General features: G+C 42.1%; 2 protein-coding genes across 10 annotated transcripts in view; one reads left to right on the top strand and one right to left on the bottom strand.

Annotated features, from left to right (window-relative positions):
* The window catches only part of pdlim7 (PDZ and LIM domain 7), a 30596-nt gene extending 25512 nt beyond the window's left edge, over window positions 1–5084 (top strand). For all 6 annotated transcript variants that reach the window (XM_046406811.1, XM_046406817.1, XM_046406814.1 and 3 more), the window contains 4 exons: window positions 1496–1676; window positions 1826–1946; window positions 3487–3602; window positions 3961–5084. In XM_046406811.1, coding sequence (XP_046262767.1) covers window positions 1496–1676; window positions 1826–1946; window positions 3487–3602; window positions 3961–4047 — 505 coding nt within the window. In that variant the 3' untranslated portion in view covers window positions 4048–5084. The remainder of the gene's footprint in view (window positions 1–1495; window positions 1677–1825; window positions 1947–3486; window positions 3603–3960) is intronic.
* A 1130-nt stretch (window positions 5085–6214) lies between these two features.
* unc5a (unc-5 netrin receptor A) overlaps window positions 6215–22209 on the bottom strand; it is a 122659-nt gene continuing 106664 nt past the window's right edge. For all 4 annotated transcript variants that reach the window (XM_046406807.1, XM_046406808.1, XM_046406809.1 and 1 more), the window contains 5 exons: window positions 21718–21951; window positions 14407–14556; window positions 12534–12698; window positions 12204–12382; window positions 6215–10148 (listed from right to left, as the gene is read on the bottom strand). In XM_046406807.1, coding sequence (XP_046262763.1) covers window positions 9983–10148; window positions 12204–12382; window positions 12534–12698; window positions 14407–14556; window positions 21718–21951 — 894 coding nt within the window. In that variant the 3' untranslated portion in view covers window positions 6215–9982. The remainder of the gene's footprint in view (window positions 10149–12203; window positions 12383–12533; window positions 12699–14406; window positions 14557–21717; window positions 21952–22209) is intronic.

The following is a 22209-nucleotide window of genomic DNA, read 5'->3' as shown; positions in this document are numbered from 1 at the left end:
GAGACAAAGGGTCAACCCAACCACCTGTCTGCATGAATCTGGGCATAATTTAGTGTAGTGTGGGGCTGCACTTCGTTCTTTAGATAATGTCATGATTTATTTATTTATTTATTTATTTATGATTAGTCGATTAATCCAGTGGATCTCACACTTTTCTATGTCAAGGACCCGAAATGACACAAATCAGACCATGGACTCCCATCTGATAAAGATTTTTCTTTTTAGATAATATTTTACAGAAATATGAGACTCAGTCATTGTGTTATTTGTGGATAGAATGACATGAAAATGATTTGTGAAAATAATTTATGCCCCTTTTTGCTGGGGACCCCCCATGCAATGATGGACGATCTCCAGACCCCACTATGATAACTACAGGATTTTTCCAATGACTAATTTATCATTTATTATTTTTTTTTTATTAAGCTATTAATATAGAAATTACTTAAATGTTATATTAAGAACACCACAGTGATGTGGAAATGCCTGATGAAAAATACTGGAACTCAAATTCAAAAGGACTGATGATTGCCAGATGAGGGATGCTGTGATGCAGCAACACTGCAGAATTAGCTTTTAATGTGATGAGGAAAATTAGAGTGTGTTGGATTTTGAGAGAGCAGTGTCATACACATAAATGGAGAGTGATTTCACTGATTTATTTATATTTGAGGTGGTCCTTGTTCTGCTGCTGCCCTGATCTACAGCAGCCACTTATTGCTTAGCTCCCTACACCGATACTCGTGCCATGTGACATTACTTTTCTCTGTCTCTGTTATGTCTCCGACTGTCTCCCATCTGTCTGTGTGTGTGTATCCCACTCCCTGAACTGATTCGAGCACTGAAGCTCTGCCTCCACGGCTTGCACAGAGCTCTGTTCACTCGGTTCTGCTTGTTTATTTTAAGCTGATTAATGCTGAACATGTCGCAGGTCCAAATTGCACCAAATTCAACACTGCACCTCCTTGGGTCACCAGCAATACACCTGCCAAGTGGGAAGTAGGTTGAATGAATGGTTCTCAAGAGATTGGGGGGGAAATGCAGACAGGCAGACAAAAAGACAGACAGAGATTCTTGTTTTATAGTTGGATGACAGATCATTTAATATACACAATGACAGACTGTATGTCTGCAGTCAGTATAATTAACACAGTTTGCAGACAGCTTGTTTTAAGTCAAGACAAGCGTTATGCTGACATTGAAGTAATTAAAATCTCATTTCTCATATTTCACTGATGTCAGAAACTTTTGCTTTTATTCTGATCATTATTGCAAGCAACCAGAAGGACTGTTTTTTTCTTCACCAAGTGAAGGTATAAAGTTCCTAGCAGAACTTAAAACATGTCTACAGTTTTTGTTCACATTTCAGAAAGGGAGCTGACACCTTCGCTGGAGCTGTACTTTGCCTGTTAATGAAGGAAATTATGTTGCAGATTTTTACAACGTCTCTTATGTGCTGTTAAAGTCTGAGTGTGTGTGTGTGTGTGTTTTCCAGGGGTCGGTACCTGGTGGCTCTGGGACGTTCTTGGCACCCCGAGGAGTTTATGTGTTCGCAGTGTAAGGTGGTCCTGGATGAAGGGGGCTTCTTCGAGGAGAGAGGGTCTGTCTACTGTACCAAGTGCCACGATAACCGCTATGCTCCAAACTGTGCTAAGTGCAAGAAGAAGATCACTGGGGTGAGAGCAGCTGTTTTACACTCGAATGGGGCTGCTGTTTGAAAGTAGTGCGATTTCCCCGTACGGGCATATGTGGATGTGGTCTCTGGTGTGCCAGCAACACCAGCTAAGCTGAAATGAAAAATTTACAACCTTTCTCGCCTTATCAGGAAATCATGCATGCCCTGAAGATGACCTACCATGTTCAGTGTTTCAAGTGTGCGGCCTGCAAGACTCCCATCAGGAACCAAGCCTTTTACATGGAGGAAGGCGAACCCTACTGTGAGAAAGGTGAAAAACTCAACTTCTGCACTCAACACTTACTTTACTCTCTTACTTGATAGTTCTTACTTGACTTTCTCCTATATAACAATTTAAAATAATGACAAGAATTATATTAAACGATCTTAAACGGAAATTTTAGGACAGTCGGTGGCTTTTGAGAAAGAAATCTAAGATTGACTCTCTTGCTGGCTTGATTAAGAAGATGTGTTTCATCTGCAAACCAGGATGAGGACTTCCTTGATTGTCTAATTTTGGATGAGACAGGTGCAGCGAAATCAAGGATGGTATCAGGCGTTTGATTAGTCCCACTGCCGAGTGAGAACATCTCAGCCCACGCAAGACTCTCTGTAACACTTTACACATTCATCTCAAATCTACATTGGGCCCCATGAAAAGAGAAGGAACAGATATGAATGAGCTTATGTGATAAAGGATGTCAAATATCCTTACTTTAAATGGATGCCACAGATAACTACAGTTCAGTTCAGGGTACATAACAAAAGCTGTGGTGCAAAAACAGAAAAATGCAACCACTGGATGATTCAGAGGTCTTGCAGAGTGAATTTTATGATAAAGTTCACTGCAGTGCATCCCCTCTCCAGTTTTGAATCATTTTCAGATTTTTTTTCTGTTTTAATCAGACTATTTGTAAAACATTGCTTTGTTGTATTATTGCTGTGGGTTTGGCACGGGCCTGCATCGTAAATCTCCTGCGGCGTAAAACAGTCAATCATGAAGTGTGATGTTTTCATCTGCTGTAATCTGTTTAGCTCCAGTTTAGCTCATACATTTCTCTATTGGATTTTATGAATGGTGTGTGCTCTTCTATTGTACTGTAAATGATTTAGCGGGGCAGCGTGTTTCTCTCTCACTGCCGAGGCTGAGGTGGATCGCTGCTTTATCAGAGGCGAAGCCAGAACCTCAGCACTCATACTCTGAATAATGCCTGTAGCTCTGATAAACATTGTGCTGCCTCAGCATCTTTCAGGGATTGTGCAGCAATCACCCACTCACTCTTGAGAAGCAGCATTATAACCTGACACTCTCCCCAGAGTCCCTGTGATGAAAGAGACTGGCAAATCCAGTTAAGTATCTGGAGCAATTTCCCCTCATCCTAAAACCTCTTCTCGCTCAGGAAGGGCACTAATGCACAGTGGGTGGACAAAATAACGCAAACAGCAAAGTTTAAAATGCCCAACAGCTTCATCCATTTTCACTGCCATCATTCGTCCTTACTTGTGTGTGTGTGTGTGTGTGTGTGTGTGTGTGTTTGTAGTCTAATATTATTCCGCTTTTAAGAGGAAAAGCCTCTAGTTCTTAAACAGATGAAGGAGGAGGAAAACTGTTTCACACTCTGTGCTTCAGGACATCCTGTAAAGGTTAAGTGATGTTAACATCTGGCGATTGTGGTAGCCATGAAGGATGCTCGACCTGATCTCGTGATGATGAAGACTCATTTGCATTCATTTTACTAACTTATTCTGATGATAATTTCACATATCTTTGCTGCAAACCAGCTCTTCTAGCATCTCCTTTGTCTCTGCAGACTATGAGAAGATGTTTGGCACTAAATGCCATGGCTGTGACTTTAAGATTGACGCCGGGGACCGGTTTCTGGAGGCCTTGGGCTACAGCTGGCACGATACGTGCTTCGTCTGTGCTGTAAGTCATTTTGATTGATATGACTCCCTATGGGACTCTCTTCTCTCACTCTCTCCTGGCTGTCCCAGCACAATGCCACCTGAAAGAAATCTGCCTCCATCCTCGGACCTCGAGCTTCCCCATCCGTTTCTCTCTTTTACCCTTTCACCTGCAGTCAGTCACTCTCTCCATCTCCCTTTGCACACTGTGAAGAAAACCAAAAGTAAACGCGGTCCAGTAAATATTATGTGCCTTCTCTGGCCAGTAGAACAACCGTGTAAATTCACATTGGCCAAGTTAAAGTCTGATATCTACTCTGCCCTGGTTTCCTCAATCTGTCTGTCTCTCTCTGTCTGTCTGTCTCCTTTCATCTTTAAAGCTCTGCCAAATCAACCTGGAGGGGAAGACGTTCTACTCGAAGAAGGATAAACCCCTGTGCAAAGGCCATGCCTTCGCTCCAGTGTGAGTGAGCGTGAGCTTCATCTGCAGCGGAAGGAACACTTCTCTCGCTTCTCTTTACCCTGCTCCGCCCTCCGGCACACGGGTGCACTCTCCGCGTCTCATTCTTGCAAACCACACACCTAGTTAAAACTCTGTCTTTTTCTACGCTGCAGACTTTGTTTCTATATTTGAGGCTGAATGTTAGCTTCATGTGCTGTTACTTCACTGTGCAGTTAGGAAAATTCAAATGTTACTGCCTGTAATATCAAATGCTGTGTTATATAACTGGAAGTAGTCAAGGAATTATTTCATGCCATCTCTAACTTGTTGACTTAAAAGCCATTTTTTTTTTTTAGATTGGACAGTAAAAATGCAGCTGCAATTCATCTAGCCTTCTAGTCTTTAGAGAATAATTCTGATGACTCTACTGATCCCTTCCTTGTTCAGTCTGAAGTAACATCAAGCAGTATCTTCCAAGTTGGAGGAGTCACTTAGCCCCTAATATTCTCACATTGTGTAGTAATGATCTGCCACTGCTAAGTGCAGAGAAATGGTGGCCCCATTCAGGACCCCAGCCCACTCACTGACTTTTACTGCACTGCCGATTAATATAATGGGGGTCCAGTCAAGCAGAAAAGGGGGTGTCCCATTTCTGCCTGACTGGACCCTTGCACCTCTCCATAGAAGCACTAACGGCTTTGCTTATCACTTTGGCTTCTGCAAATCAGGCATGAACTGCAGTTAATGGCTGTAGTTAGGAATCATGTAATAATCCTTAATTGAGTCCGTTTTAGTAATCACACATGACAAAATGCTGTTATTGTTTTTAAATGGTAGGTAAGGAGGTTTGTTAAAGCTTTATCTTTTATTGGACAATTTTAATGTATGAAAAATCAAACTAAAAAGGTGATTTTGTCCCTCATGTTACTAAGATGATGTGATTGTTCCTTAGAGTACTTTCAAGCCATTGTTTAATACGTATTTATATTGCTTCGGTATGGGCCTGTAAGTGTTGTTTTTATAGCTGCTGGACATTGCAAATAAAATCAGTCAGTAATTCCACATGTTTGGGCTGATCACTGTGCTGACGTGTTTCACAGCTGAGCCCATCTGTAAGATTTTCTCTTGACTGATGTTTTAGTTGCCTGTGCACTCAGCAACACCTGCTCCCCAACAACAGGTTAATGGACCTTTTAAGGGTTTGTTGTGAGAACAATAAGCTTTACACAAAGAGCCTTGCTGCTGAAATAGGTACCCCAGTGATTACCTACAATGCTCCTGATGTAGTAAACAATTTACAATGTCCATTTAATCATTAAAGCCATGTGAATGGAGTATTATTTTACTCCAAATAGTTCTAGCTAGGGTACATTTTGCCATTTTGTATCCTAGTTTGTTTTCTTGTGGAGTTAGATGGATGAGAGCACTGAACATTCTGAGGCTAAAAGTAGCTCCTAACTGGATGAGTCACGAGCGTCAGTCTTCACTTCAGGGCTGCCACGTTTTTGGTCCAACTGTCATGCACAAAGTTTTACAGCACAAAGCGGCTCCCCAAGTCAGGAGGTCCTGCTTACAGTAATGTGCTGCAGTACCATACAAGACCAAACATGAACTTCTGGTTTGATGGCAGTCAATTAATAAGGATCCGGTCAGCTAACTTGTTGAAACAACACAGCTGGAATACTGGGGGAAAAAAAAATATATATAAAAATATATCAGGAGTCTCATTCATCAAAACAAACACACATTAAATAATCACCAGCTACAACAAATAAAAGCTTGTAGTTTCACAAGGAGCTCACTGATTGAAATTTGATTGAGTAGAGATGCTGCATGGACGAGCTGGGCTGCTAATCAATGAGTATAAGTTTGTGTGTAGTTGTGTACACACATTTACAACCACGGATTGTTGTAAATGTGTGCTTCAGAAGTGCTGGTAGGCAGAATTTGTTAACTAGGTTTTTTTTTTGTTTGTTTGTTGTTTGACACACCGGATTCTGTTCTTTTTATGATAATCACTCTGGCCTTTTTAATCAAACTCACCAAAAAAAGTGATGAAAAGTGTTTTACAAAATGTCAAACTATTACGGTACTTTCAAGTAAATATGTTAGAGTGACAGAGTCTCTGAACTATAACATTTAGATCGTACATGTCTGATCCTTTTTAAAATGAACTGAACTCAGTCCTTGATTTAACAATATATAATTTATTTACAACAATTCAGGTTGAATTACTATACATACCTTTCTGAAATGTCATAGATATATATATACATAAGGCCAAGTAAATACTTGAAAGCACTTAGAAACGAATTTCCAAAATTCTACCCACAAATTCATATCATTGTCCAAAAAAGTACAGAAAATCTCCCTTAGCAGAAGTTTTTCCATTGCCACAAAAGTTTTGACAACAATTTACACTAACGATAAGGAACACAAAAGGTTAAAAAACAAACAAACAAACAAAAACAAAGGAAAAAAAAAAGATTATACAATTGCATAAGCGCTGTGGCATGTAATAAATACAGCATTTTTGACTTGCAGAAAGGCAAGGAACATTGAATCAAGGAACTAAATAGAAAAACCATTCACAAGTACAGAAGTCTATTGTTCTTAGTTCAACAAAAGAAAAAAAAACAAAAAACAGTTCAGTCAGAGTGACAGGGAGGTATGCACACACCCAGTCTCACACACACACACACACACACACGTACTTGACACTGAACAGTAATGAGTGACACAGAAAGTACAGCTGTGAGATATAACGATCCCCCCCAAATAACAAAGCATTTATGTTACCAACACGAGTCAAACACACAACCGTCAGGCCAAGATTTCATCATGGAGGGAACAATATTCATCTCACACACACAGTAATTGCAGATTTGTTGGACAAGTTAGATGTGAAGACAGATGCTGAACATCCTGGCGGCTGGTGAATTCCATTACTGAAATGTGCTTAGACAACACATCCAAGACAATGACAGGGGTGATCGAGTTTCACACACAGTCTGACTGTACAACTGCCATGGCTCATCGAAAACATGCTGCGTCAACACTGGCTCGTCAGTGTCCAAGAACTGATGTCCTCATTTTTTCTTTTTTTCTCAGTTAGCCTCCACGCAGTCCCAGAGTACTGACCCACTAAGCATTAGTGACTGTTTCCACCTTGTATTTAAATGCTTACAGTTAGAGAAATAATCAAGCAGACATATGCAGAGTAAGGATGAACAAAATATGTATAGAAACTTCCTGTGAAACGGTCTCTAAACCCTTAACACTGCAAAAAGTCTTCACTGCTAGATCGCCAAAGAACAGTATATAGGCAAACACGTCACGGTTTAGACTTGACAAATGCGCCAGTTAAGTGTCTTTTTTTTTTTTGGCTTCATATTAAAATATATTTTACATTTCTTTACAAAGTGATAAAATAATCCGACATGTATCACTGCTTGAACAAACAGCATTAACTTGCCTCAAAGACAAAAGCAAGGAAATGAGATAAAGAAATGACTTGGACTTCGGTCTAGAAGAGACAGCAACTCCGACTTACTCTATACTAGCTGCAAGTAAAACAACACTGAAACAATATTTAATGGATACAATATGAGGATGTAGTGGCCTCAAATGATATTCATAAAACTTTGGTTACCAATTCTGCTGATATACAGTATGCAAAGTGACAGCACACGGCTGGTATAGAAAAAGTATTTACACGACACGTGACGAAGATCCATTTCAACATGAAAAGATTCATTTAAGGTGATATTTTCATTTTGTCAGAAAGGGGTATGATCCAAGGGTTTCTTAAAGCGAATAAAAAAGGTCAATTTTGATTTCATGGCATCTCTACATCAAATAGAACAAGGGTTTATAAAAAAGGTGTTGGTGAAGAGGAGACGCGTTGTGTAGGATCAAAAAGAGGCTCAGGAGCAAACGAGCGCCGAGATGCCACACAAATAACAAATTAACTGCTAAAACAAGGGAATGGCAGAAAGACACAGTTTTCACCCACTGCAAGGAAACATAAAATGTACATTCCAAATATCTGACAATCGTAAAAGAGGCTCCGGTCAGTGTTAAAGGTTGAAGCCACGGGAGCTGGTCGGGTGGACTGTACTAGCTGTCTGGATAAGAAGGAACTGGACGAAAAGGGGCTCTGTTTTAGAACTTTAACAGATAACTTCACATGCAACCCTGAGGCAGACAGAGAAAGAACTATGGCTAGTTTGGGATTGCTCACAACTTTTCAAAGAATGATTGCTGAACCACTGGACTTAAAGATACTCTGTGTGTACTCTTTGTTGCCTGACCTGACAGATCTATTAATAATAACAATAATAATAACAATAAAAAAAAAACACCAGTGTAAATTCATGATTAATTAATGATAAGCAAGTGTGTAGTTAATGATTTGTTGCATGGCTAGAAATAAAACAAAGGAAAATCCTTTCAAAGTGTCTTTTGTGAGCACAGGCGTGACGTTATGTATAAGCCACTCTAAACTTTCTCTGAGAGATAGGCGTTTCTCTGATGTGGAAATACTTTTCTTTTGCAACACAGCAAATAAAGAATTCCCATCAACATTGCTTTATGAATTATAAAAACAAAGCTGCACAGCTACTCTTTCAATGCAAGTGAAAGAATTTGTTGTCAGATCTTCTGTGGGAAAGTGCTCTGCATTATTCATACAGGATAATAACCCTTTTGGCCATGCTTTTATGTTTAACATCCTCTCTGCTACAGAATTAATGTAATCTGGAGGAAAATGTAATTTCAGAAATGAGATTTGACGACATTCAGTGTTCACATATATGCAGCTGGAACGCCTTTCGGCCCTATGGCTCCTTCATTAGCTATGGAACTTGAAACAGAAAAACGCCACAACGATGAACGATTGGGTTAATGCAAGATGTAATATAGACTTGATGGATCAAAATCACAGGCTTTCCAAAGAAATGGCTTCTGAAATATGACTTTAGTGAAGATATTACTCACTCCTCCCTCAAAAAAGTTCAAAGAACCCAAACCCCACATATATTGATTTTGAAGCAGGAAAGCTGCGAAGAGTTTCACCGAATCAAGATGTCAAGACGTTACATTCACAGTAGTGATACCAGCTGGACTAAGAAAAAAAAAACAAAAAACAACAACACACAAACAAGATAAGACAGGTTTTTGGGCCTCTGACATACAATCTATTTTAAACCTGCAAGTCCAGGATGTGCTACAAGCCTTCTGTGTGTGTGTGTGTGTGTGCATGCGTGCGTTTTAGGAAACAGATAATGACACACATATTAGGCATACGTCTGTGAGTGTCGCTGGGTTTGGGAACGGATGGGAGGGGACGCTCACGGACTCCGATGACCTTGCTGAAAATGTGCTCAGTGTCAGAGATAACGTTGAAACAAACCTGCCGATTGCATATGTCGCCTGCTCTCTTGAACCTGAAATGACTGGCACCTTTTGTCACATCCATTTTTATTTAAAAAGTAAATGATTTTCAAAAATGATTCCTTGAATTTGATAAATTGGCCATTTGTTATAGCATCACATTTGCATATTGCTCCTTATTAGCCAGTAATGGGCTAATTATATAAAAGGCATGGAGTTAATTTAATGTCATCCTTTAAGTAAAACCATGGCGTTAACTAATTTAGCTTCAATCTTTGATGGAAAATAAAGGGTATTTTCCTTACTGAGCTCATGGACACATTTCCTCACACAACCAAAGTATTCCCTAACCCTAATTTGGTCTGTCTAAATATTTGTACTCTGTTTGGAATTAGGGACTCAACCTAGATAAACTTTTTACTTTTGTCTGAAGTGAACGAAGAGGGACACACGGTCAGCTCTGCTCTTTGATTCCTGCTGCAGTTATTGTTTTTTTTTTTTGTGTGTGTGTGTTGTTGTTGTGTTTCGTACTTTTCCGCTGCACCAGTCTCTCCCCCTTTTCTGGGTTAGCACTCGCCATCAGAGACCAGGAATATCATGGCTTCTTGTTTACCGATGTCAGCCATGACCGTGGCCAGCTGGTTGATGTTGCCGCTGTGGAAATGTTGTGCCTCCCACAGGTCCAGAATCACAGAGGTTGGGCTCGCTTTGGATGCAAAGAAACTCATGTGTCTGCGGAGCAGGGAGCACAAAAATAACAGTGAGGGAACGATGTGGCATTTTTATTGAATCAAACCATGGGCACAAACACTCTCTCATTTGCTCTGCACAAACAGAGTCCACGGTAAGCTTTTCAGCTGATATTTTATTGAGCTACTATCTCCTGTAACTCTGTCTAGGTTTATTGTGTTTCATTGTTACATTCAGATATGCTATGCTGGAGCACTAAGTTAAAAAAAAAATGATATAAAGTATAAAAGCACAGTGTAGCTCTTCAAACTTCCATCAAATACAGAATCTCTGTCCATTTTCATGTGAAGCTTAACAGCATAAGCCTCATTCCTCTGTATTTGATGTTGAAATTGGCCTTAAATCCTTATATAGTAAATCCTATATGGGCTTTCACATTTAAGTCGGATGTGACCTTTCCCATTTCAGGAGCGAAACCTTTATGATCAAACCCAATCAATGACAACAAAGCAGTGGCCCCAGCCAGCTGTATATTTGATGTTGAGTGGGACCTCATCCCCGTGGTACCTGAAGATGCTTGTTTGATTTAATGGCTTTTTTCTGTTCTCCAAATGTCTGGGACCTTAACTGTTATGTAGAGCACACATGACATTAAAAACAGAGAGCAGCATTAACTCTTTGCACAAAGGGGGATCTGTGTTTTTTTGACAGGTGAGAGGGGATAAAACAGGACGCTCCAAATGCCATCAAGTCCTTTTCACCTTGAGAAAGGTTAGATAAGGCCAGTACTTCTCCATCGCTTCCGTTTGCCTAGTGAAGCATTCTGTGATGTTATAAACATGGCTGCTCTGGCTTTGCACAAGCGCTGAGAACACAGTCACTGTGCTATTTTGGGTCAATTGGATTTTAAAGCACACACAGCCCAGCCCACAGCACCGCAAAGTGTTGGTCAAAAAATTGTGTGGAAACAAACCTCTGTGTCATTATTCAGATAAAAAAGACAGAGCTTAGCGTCCGACGTGTCAGCCCTGCTTATTCACCTCGTCGTGTGAAACACGAGCTTATCTTGTACGGCTCAGACACAGCCGTTTGCACAGTCTTAGGAGAGAAAGATCAAATAAAAAGGTTCTTGGCATTTTAAGTTTTATTGATTGGTCCCGTTCCGCTCGGTCTGAACACTTTACACACACAGAAACAAACAGAAATAACAGCATGACAGAATGCCAAGGAGTCGCTGCCTTCTCAGGAAAACACGTTGTTAAGGACAGATCAAACAACAGAGCAGTTGTTCCTTCCCTACCTAAATGAGAATTGATTATGTTGAGCAAAACATTGCTAGTTAAACCTGTAGTGCATCAATTCGATTTGAGATTAATTGTGGTAAGTTAAGTTAATTGGACAAATGAAGTGTACCCATTAGATTTCATTATGAGGTCGAAATTAAATTGGAGGATAAAGGATCAATGCCAGGCTCCTTTGTGTTACAGGTGCTCCCGTGATAAAGTATGGTAACTCTCTGAGCTCGGCACACATCCAAACCTACTCCGTCTTTTTTTTTTTTTGCCACTGATGGGCAGCTAACGTGCTGCCTTTCCAATTACAGCTGGTAAGCAGAATGTAGCTGGCGCAAGTTTAGCTGCAGACTTTAAGCTGCTTACCTGTTCCTGAGGATAAAAAAGGAATAAGTGGGTTGTGTTTTCTTACAGAAGTGATAGCTGTATCCATCAAGTCCACATTAATCCTATAATGTGAACTGTATCAAATAAGGGATTAGTTTGCCAAGGCAGAACCTTGTTCACCTGAACTTTAGGGGAAAACACTCGACTGTGGTGACTCACTTTACACCGATTGTACTGCTACGATTTCATCGGTACATGCGAACCTCCACATTAGTGTGACACTTCAGTGAGCGTCTGCAGCATGTTCATTATTTTAAACAAGCTGTGCTGTGCATATACTGCTACGCATCCTCTGTTCTCAGGGGGTTTGGATAAATGAGGCTCTGCTGCATTTCTTGAGAGCCTTAGTGTAAGAGCTGCTTGTTCCAGTGATCAGTGATCAGATATAGTATTATAGAATTTCACAGTTGGTCTTTACCTCTCAAGTTTAAGTCTTTGTGCTAGCATTCTCCAGTCGGCTCCGTTGGGACAGGGAGCATCCAGGCTGCTGCAGATCTTCTGCCTGATGAGGTATGGGATCTGAAAGGCGCTGGGCCCTGCCAAAGCTGTGGCATTACTGTCCATTAGCATAAACTCAGTGTCCACGGCTCGGGTGTCCTGGTAGGAACGATGACCACAATGAACAACCTTCAGAAAACAAACCCCTTTTCTCAGCACAGCATAAAAACTGTTCCTTCACAACTAATGAAAATGCTGAAACACTAGAACTACTTGCTGCTTCTAAGAGAGTAGCTATGCTGAATGTTACCTTGGCAATGTTAAAGTCGAGGCTGAAGCTCTGCCCCTCCCCCTCCACCTGCCACACACACAGCTGGCAGGTGAGCTCACAGGTGCTGAGGCTAAGCCGCTCCAGAGTGAACGTGCAGTGCAGGTACCGCTGGGAACCATTCCAGATGTGGTAGAATGGGATCTCCTGCAGAAACAAACAAAAAAACAAAAATGTAGAGCAGAGTCAGGACTGCATGTCTGAAACATGCCATAACAAGACCGCCTGCCTAGAATACACCAAGATCATCATTAATTACACTAACATAAGCTGTCATGGTTAGGTAATAATGGCTAAATATATATCTGTGGCAGCAGCACTCGGGTAAGTTCAAGGGACATTGTGACAAAGAGCATCTTTAAAGGCAGTTAATAGCTTGTCTGGCTGTCTGAGTTGCTTACAGAACACAGACTTAGTATTTTAGGAGATAACAAAACACGTCTTTATCTTCAGCATGAGAAATATTTTCTGTTCACCAGTTTTTTTTCAGCCTCTCGTTCAACTATGTACTGTATGTGTATATCTACACACAGCTACAAATGCTGCTGAATCGTCACAGCTCTGCCTTGAATCTCAAACACATCATACGACATAGACATATGTGTGTGTGCGTACGCATAATAGCTTTGAGTAGAACCGCTGTGCAGCACTAGCTTCTGTCTGGCAACCAGGGAGTGTTTGGTAGAATTTATTCAAAGCTGACAATTTCTACATCTTTCTCTCTGTTGCTCCATATTCATGCCCTATTTGCATATCCCAAGAGAAGCAAAGAGGTAACTGAAAAAAAAAAGAAAAACAGGGCACACCAACTCCTCATTTCACCCTGGGTTCAACAGCTGACAAGAATTTGATTGAAGTGGGGCTGCAGTACACACTATTAACCAAGCGGGGGCACTGTTGTCCAGGCAGACAGATGACATAGCAAGACCGGTGAAACGCGCACAAGTCTTCAAGGGGCCCCAGGGAGACTAAAGGCCTTTTTTGACCGCACTGCTGAGAGGGGAATAACACTTCCAAATGAACAGGCACAGTCCAGAGGAATAAGCCTCTGTTCTGGGTGCATTGTTGCTGCCGCTGCTTGCTTGGCACAGCCTGTGTGTTCTCTTTGGGGACCTGGTGCTCAGTGCTTACACAGTTGCAGCCAGAACATTTTCTAGTCCTCTTTGAACAGCCCTCGGGTCTCTGTTGCCGAGCTGCAGTGCGGTGGGCCACGCAGGTGTGGGGAGTGCAGTGGCAGTGGAGAGATTCCAAGAAGTTCCAGATATTTACATACTGCTCTATATTTCATCTGAGCTCCCTTTGAGAGAGCGGCAGCTCAGATAATCAATCAGCTTGCGGCTCTGGGATGTGCACACACGCACGCACACACACAAATTTTGTTTGAATCTAAGAAATGACTTGGTTGCAAACAGTGAAAAGGAGAGGTTACTGGACACAGACAGACTATAAACCACTCCTTTGTGTGAATCTTTAAAGTCATCAACAGAAGCCAAACCAAAACACACTTAATTAAAACCAACTAAAATTAACACAACTTTCCAGAGAGACGATTAGACCACGAACCCTCATTAACAATAAAAAGTTGCTTCTGAGGAACTTTTGATTACTTCGTAACGTCACTTTTGCTGACACGTACACCATTCTTCTTTCATTTCTCTGGATGGCTAAATTCAAAATAACCACAGACAACATGGATCTCAAATTCAATGCACAAACAAGCGCACTGAAGAACCCTATAACTGCTGCTACACAAATTTGACAGATTAATCCAGGCACTTGTATTACATCTCTGTGCTCCTTCTCTGATCTGGAGCGACTCCCTGCCCCTGCAGCCTTGCAGGGCTGCACAACGCACCTGGTAGCCGGCTAGCAGCTTGCTCCTCCAGTGGGCCTGGGGCATGTCATGGATGGACAGACGCAGGTTGTGGTAGCTGTCTTTGAAAAGCAGGACGTGGGGCTCATCAATCAGCCGACCCCCGAGTTGCCGCTCCATCTGCATCACCTCCTGATGAAATAAAGAGAGGGGTGTCAGCACTCAGACGAAACACATTTACCATCACAGTCACAGAGGTAAGTAAAGTTGTGCAAAACGATTCATAACCTTATAGGTTTCCTGTTTCCACTTTTTATGATGTGTCACTAAAACGATAAACTTAACAGAAACAAGAACGTTTCAATACACACACACACCCAGGTACAGGACAACTTCGGACAGGAAGATACTGTCCCTGCATGTGGCCGCAGCGGGCTGGACAGACTTGTCTCCACAGCATTTTAATGTCACCACAAGGTTGATCCCTTGCCTCAGTGTGTGTGCGCCCAGCCGCCAGCAACTGCATTAGCATGCAAATACTGCAGTCAACCCAGCCTACTAGCTACCTGGGCTGTGATGAAGTAAGTGAACAAGCCATTTGTCAACGGCTCATTGTTCTCGCTTGGCGAATCGCCTTAATTTCATTTTTGTTTTTGTGCCAGGAGAGATTTGTAAATGCATGCTTAATATTTTAATCTCTGTGGGACTTGCTCAGTGGACCATTTGTTGCCATCCAAATGACCATCTGGAATGGTACGACAATATCTGCCTCACTTTCTTCTGATCTATCAGTTCATTTTGAGCCTGATCCTTTTTGCTGAACCAGTCTTTAAGAATCTAATATTTTGGCTGGTGTCCCCATGTGGTACCTCACAATCCAAGAGTGGCATATTACAGCAGAGAAAAACAAGCACCTCAACTTAATAGTGAGAAAAGACCTCAGAAATAGGATATGTTCTTTTAATCTGTCTGAGAAGTGGCTGGCAGCCTGAGGAGTCAAGAACACATCTCAAAGACAACAGCTCCAAGAGACAGATATATGTATAGCCAGTGGCCATATATTGCCAGAATGGTTGTCCATGGTATGATTTCAGCAAAGACATCTAATTAAGGTGGAGAATGGCAGTAATTTCTATCTGATTCAATTTTCTGCCCTCTTTCCCAGGAATGGGCTCGACTGATTCCAATTATAATGGAAAGGAAGCTGTTAATTATCCATTTGGAATCTACCTGCTTTTGTTATTTGATGTGCTCTCTTACTCACTGAATGAGCACTTTTCAGTTCAGCTCGAGAACTGAATTTTCATGTTTGCTCAGCGCATTGCTAATTTCCATGTTTGCTTGGTGCTTATCTTCTTGTTAACACGAATATTATGCCCCCCCTCATCCCCTGTGATTACCCATTTCAATTCCTACATGTACGTTGGTTTATTCCTTCCACCCAAATGCCACAGAGCATTAAAGATGTATAACGGTCCGACTGTATGATGATGGCTCGGATATTTTCCTCATTGTAGTGCCATGCCAGAGCCTTGCTATGTTACCCAACCCACTTACTAGGAGTGGGAAGGTCAGACAATAGCTCTGAATCAAAGCGTTGAGGTCTAATGAGTTAATAACAGGGGGCAGCGCATTCTCTACAGAATTAAAAGCCTTCTTCTATTATGTCTCTTACACAGACAAAAAGTCACATTATGAGGGCTTCCAGAGAGGTTTATTTAACACAGTGCTTAAGCACAATTATTTGATGGGGGTGATTAGCATTGCAAATTGGGGCTGGTGGACTTTGATCGAGTCTTTGACCCTCACCAGCAAATCTATAGGCCTGCTAGAAAGAAGAGAGCGCAGAATGCCAATTATCTTATTATCAACATATAGTTACTACAATGAATACTAACTGGCCTGTCTAGCACTTTGTCAGCTTCAAGGCTGACAAGGCAGGATTACGATCAAACAGGGTCTAGGACATGGCACCTCTGCTACCCGACAGGGACACTGAGCTTATTGAGGAAAAAACATACAACTTGGGATGAAACTCTTGAACAAAGTGTGCATGTGTCCTCGCAGTTAAATGATACTGTCTTGCTTGTTGTATTTTTTGTGTGTCCCGGAGTGCTTGTGAGAGAGTGAGAGTGTGTGTGTGTGTGTGTGTGTGTGTGTATAAGAGTGTATTTTTGTGCAGGGTTTCAGCATATGTTCTGGACTGTGAGAATAATGGCCCTCTTTACGCCCCATTATCCTGTTAACAAATGACAGTGTGAGCGAGCTAATGGATGAGAAGCTAAATTTGACCATATTATTTACTCTTTCTGGGGGAAAACAATGCAAGGTTTTGAATTAGTTTATCAAATCACATATTAATCATAAACTCAGAGCTGAATTGTGTTTCCACTCAGTGGAGTTAAGAAGAGCAGTTTCTCTTAGACACCCTGACCCTGTAATACTACTGTGGAAACATTAAGATGCATGAGATGGGCAAGAAGTTCAAGTGCTGCAGAAGAAAAACCCCTTTTGTTCTAACGGAATTCAAGATAGCCTGTGGTGTGTGTGAAGACTGTGAATTTAGAGTCAGGCTGAGCCAAGACCACCCCCTGACATTCAATGAGGCTGGCTAAAGAGAGCGAGATAGAGCAAGAAAGAGTGAAAGAGCAGAAGCAAGAGAGAAAAGAGACAGAAGCAGCTTAACATTTGTGTCTCCAGGTCACTAGAGTGGCCAGCTTTAGCAGGAGAGATAACAGGATTACTGCAATCATGGCCACAGTTTTCTATGACTTCAACCCCCTTCCCACACTCTCTCATCTCCCACCTCCTCTCCTCAACCATCCTCTCATCCTCTCGGTTTGGACCAGAGCTGGGACTGTGATGGACTGGGGCTGGGATCCACCGGGAAACAAGAGACACTCATACAGCTAATCTCTTCAGGCTGGTGCTGACAGAAAGAGGTTAGTAGATGCACCAAACTCTCTCTTGCAACAAAAACAGCCATCCATCGGATGCAGGGAAAAACACACAGTGTCACAGTCTAAACAAATATAAAATATTCTACTTTCCTTGCAGCAAGGTCAAGCTACAACATGCGGTCTTTGGCTTGGTATGCGAAAAAACCGATTAACTTAACTAGCTCCGATAGGGATTACAACATTATAGCGTTTGATCAGTTAATTAGTCAAGCTACATGTCATCTGAAGCGTGGAGAGACGCACAGGCTTTAATATCCTCATAAACTTGTCCTCACCCCTTACACTCTTAGCAATGTTGTATTCTCATGTGCTTAAAAATGTGCATTCATCGAGGCAATCCATTTTCAGAGCTGCTCTTTTCAGGCAAATGCATTTGTTTATAGAGAGTAGCCTGGCTATGTGGGCTCCATAAATCTGTGCATTTGTCAGCAGGATGTGACAGGCTTTTCCTCTCTGACTGAGAGTCTATCAGTCTGAGCTCCAGTGGCCGTGCCCGCTACAGTCAACTCTGATTAATAACTACAAATAGAAGGGACTTGTCTGCTCAGTTATAAATTGGGACCGTGTTTGCTAGGGAAAAGATGCACATTCTGCCTGATAAATCACAGAGCAGGAACAGCACACAGGAACACAGAAATATAATATGGAAACAATTTCTCAGCCGGGCTCAGTGATAAAGCTGACTGTCTTCTTTAACTTAATACCAGCAATTACTGGGCTGTGCTCTTCTTTTTTTCCACCAAGAATTCCTCACCAGTAACTATTTTGATGGAGGAATCAGAAAAACTATTTGAATTAGCCTCTGCACATGTTGGTTCTCTCCCCTTTGATGTATCAAAGCAAAAAGGTTTCTGCTCAAATGTAGCTTGCTGCTCGGGAGTTAGCAAGAACACGTTACAGTGGAGGAAGCACATAAACAGTTTATGAGCCCCTTTAAAACGGAAATAAGAATAATAGCTTGAGGTCAATCCCTGTAGGCTACAAAGAAATCCAGGAGCCACTATTTAATCAGTTCGACATCAATTAAACACCCGTTTAACACCGGAATATACATTTTTACAATTAAGGGACAGAAAGCTGAATGCAGTGGCCTCATTACATAAATATTGATGAAAGCATAAATTCTGTAGTCTGAAATACAATACTTCGGAGTACAAAGGTAGTTAACTCAAACATTTACCCACCATTTGGGCCCAGATGTAGGGTTTTGTAGGTTTTATGGCTGTTAAATGTCACTTAAACACACTACAATGATGACTAAAGGCTCCACAGCAACATTATCAGCTCTGTTTAGGAAGAGCAGTGCTTTGAGCTGATAATGACAATGCTAACATGCTGATTTTAAGCAGGTGTAACATTCACTTTGTCCATCATCTTGGTTTAACATGCTAAAATGCTAATATCTGCCATAGGCTCATGAAAAATGTAATTTCTTTTGCAATTATTTGGTCAGGAATCAAATGATTACACACTATTAACTGAGATTCTGATCCGATGATGGAATTAGAGGAAAAGTCAGGGGATCACCAAAGTCGGTGGGATTCACTCCCTGGAGATCCTCAATGTCTGCACGAAACGTCATACCAGTCCATCAAATATTTGTTAACATGGCAAACAATCAATCAATCAATCAATATACATAACAAAATCTATTGTATTAGTATTTATGGAGGTCCCTCAAAAAGTCTACCACGCAATACAGAAAAACTGACTTGAGCTTCAAACTCTGTAAAAAATAAATGTGACAGAAAGTGGGTGTTTTTTGTTTGTTTGTCTTTTTTTTTGTTACTGTACAACAACACCAGCCTTACAAAACACAGACACGTGGGTGTAACAGAGGAACATTTAGTAACTAATAAAACACCAGGATATTGCCATTGTTCCACTATTCAAATATGCTCAGAGGAAAATATTCTGAGCATTTCTGTCCCTCATAGCAAATGCTGACAGATTCTGCCTATCACAGCTAAATACACAAGCTGCAAGCGTACTCCAGTCCTAAAAAGAGACCTTTGTTGGCACTCTTCCAGTTTAATTAGATGTTAGTGTTAGGTCTATCTCTGTACTGAGTTGGAGGCTTGGTTCACTGCAGGTGTTTCAATCAGTTGTGGGATGGCAGAACATTAGTGATGCTCTCCCACAGGTCTAGCTCGGAACAACCGAGTGCACAGCGAGGGCGCTACCAAACGCCGATCACGTCTCCTCTGCTGCTGTGCCAGCCTTGGCTGGGCCCATCAAGAGTGGGACACACATTAAATATTAACTTAATTGGTCCCGACAGAGCCCTGCTAACATACGGCAAGCATCAGACAGAAATGTCACTGTTTCCCCTGAGCCCCCGCACACTTAGGATCAAAGACAATAACACTGGTTCTAATCTGCTGTAATTGGGAGATAAGAGATAAGAGATTGCATGGGACAGCGTGCATAAGCGTAGCGTGCACGTGTTTGTGGGCGTGTTGATGTCATTCTTGCTGATGAAGGCCTGTCAGAGCAGAGTGACAGCCAGTGAGGGGACCGGAGAGAAAACCTCAGCAACCCTTTAAGTATATAAAATTCTTCCTGGCAGTGAACAGTCAACAGAGAAGGCAGAGAAATGACTTTTTGTTTTTTCATCTCCCATCAGAGGCACAGCTTGTGTAATGCATGAAAAGTTGACTTCCTGTCTCAAACAGAAGTTGCAGTGCCTTTGCAGGCTGCAAATTCTGTCAAAAAAAATTCACATGAGCTGAAGGGGTACTGTACATCAACACCAACATAAAAAATATGTCTGTACCAGTTCACATTACCGCCTGCTGTTACTCCACCACTGTTACACACCACAGCTAAATCTAATGGTAGCCATAGTGAAAGTCTAATCATAAATGGTGCATTTTAAAGATAGTGATTAGTGATTAGGCTGAACCTCTCCAGGGAAGTTTAATCTCCTCTCAAAGTGGTTAATGTACTTGCTAAATGAACTGCTCCTTCCATAATGGCACCAAGAGCAGTGTGAAGTCGAGATTACTAAACAGTGTGGGCCACATTCTAAATCACTCACTAAAAACTACAAAACCCTGGAGACGCCGTGGCTTACCACAGGACCAGGCTGTGTGAGAGACGTGGAGCTAATGCACTCAAGGGCGTCAGGGGAGCTGCAGAGTATGGCAGCACAAGTGCTGGAGTCAACAAGCTCAGATGTCCTTTTCCTGGCGAAGAGAGCTGGAGAATAGCAGAACAAGAGCTAGCCAGAGGGAGAGACAGAGCTTTTTTGTGCACCAGCAGCCTTCCTGCATCCAACATAGGACATCCAAGGTCATTTCAACAGTCACACTGCAGCAAAACACCACTGGGTCATCCAAAGACCTGAATATATAAAGAGAAATCTACCATCAACTGATCTGCTAGCAAGCATATATATCAATGTATGCAACATTTTACATTTGTTTCTAACACAATTTATTGTCATTGCCAGTCACCAATTTCCTTGAGCAGCAGGAGCAGAACTGACCCACACAAAGACAGATGAAAGCCAGGAGAGTTTTCAGTGATTCCCGGCCCACAGATAAAGCATTTGCACAGTTTTTATCAGCTCCCTGAATGTGAAAATGCCAATTTCAGTCCGAGCCCTCACTGCCCTCCATTGTTCACATCCCACAGCCATCCTTAGATTGTACCAGTGGCGAGCCTCTGCACAAGGAGGCCAGCCAAGACAGCCGGCAAAAGTGGACTCGAGTGGGAAGTGGCACTTGTGGCTGTGGGTGGTGTCAGACAAAGAGGAACAGCTTGGAGAGAGAAAGAGAGGTGCGAAGAGAAAGAGAGAGAGAGCAGGGGGGATGGTGGGAAAAGACTGGGGCAGGCTCTCCTTTTAATTTACTAATTAACCATGCAAATGAAATCTTAACAGGCTACTCAGAGGCAGTCCTCGAGGGAGGGAGCAAGGCATTAGTGCTTGATTATACTCTGTCCATGTGGAGAGCAAAAAAGAGAAACGAAATATGCTGTTGAACAAAGTGATGGGAAACTTCTTGGCCCGCGGCAGTCAAGCAGAACAACTGGCGGCATGAAGGGAATGAATATCTGCAGGCATTCACCAAAAAAAAACACACTCAGAAATTGTACTGTATACCATGATTAACTTGGACATATGCATTGTTTCAATAGAACAAGGCTCCCGCTCCACAAATCACACACACACTTAAACTGCACATGGTGTAATCAAGCCTGCAGTATTGTTCAATTTGCCATGGCCACGCCTAACTCCTGCGTGCGCTGATTTCTACAAACCTTCCAATGTGACAGACAATGCACACACAAAGTAGTCTACCCATCACTCAGCTGATGCAAAAATCTTGGGCCAAGAAACTCCCTGCCAAACAAAATAACAGGCAGCGCTACATCTGTCACAACTTACCTTGAAGACGTCCTGTGTGTCGTCCATACAATACACTCTGATGTTGTACTCCAGTGTTGAACAGTAAGCATCGGAGAAGAGCACCAGCCTCAGGCGCTTGGCAGCACCCATGTGGAGGGACTCTCCCACCACGGCGAAGGTGCCCAGCTGCTCTGAGAAGAGCCGGCACGTCTCGGCCTCGAGTTGGCAGTAGTAGGGCTCAGACACCAGCTCCTCCCCCATCAGTACGACATCCTGAAGGTGGGGGCAGAGGGGGACAAGGTGTGAATGGAAGGTCAAGCACCCAATTTATGTAGGAGGGAAGGGTAATGTGTTTGTCTGGGTGCCTGATGTCTGTATATGTAGGTGTGTGTGTTTGTAAAAGGGTTGTTAGCAAAGTAGTCTGGTGCAGTAGCAAAGCCCCAAACTCTGCCCCTCCTGCCATGTGACAAAGTAACTCTTAAGCTTGCGGTCTTTAATGTAATATTGCATACAAGTGTCTGGGTAACAGTT

The sequence above is a fragment of the Scatophagus argus genome, chromosome 12 (genome assembly GCF_020382885.2).
Source record: "Scatophagus argus isolate fScaArg1 chromosome 12, fScaArg1.pri, whole genome shotgun sequence".
Lineage (NCBI taxonomy): Eukaryota > Metazoa > Chordata > Actinopteri > Scatophagidae > Scatophagus > Scatophagus argus.
This window is presented reverse-complemented; position numbering and strand designations above follow the sequence as displayed.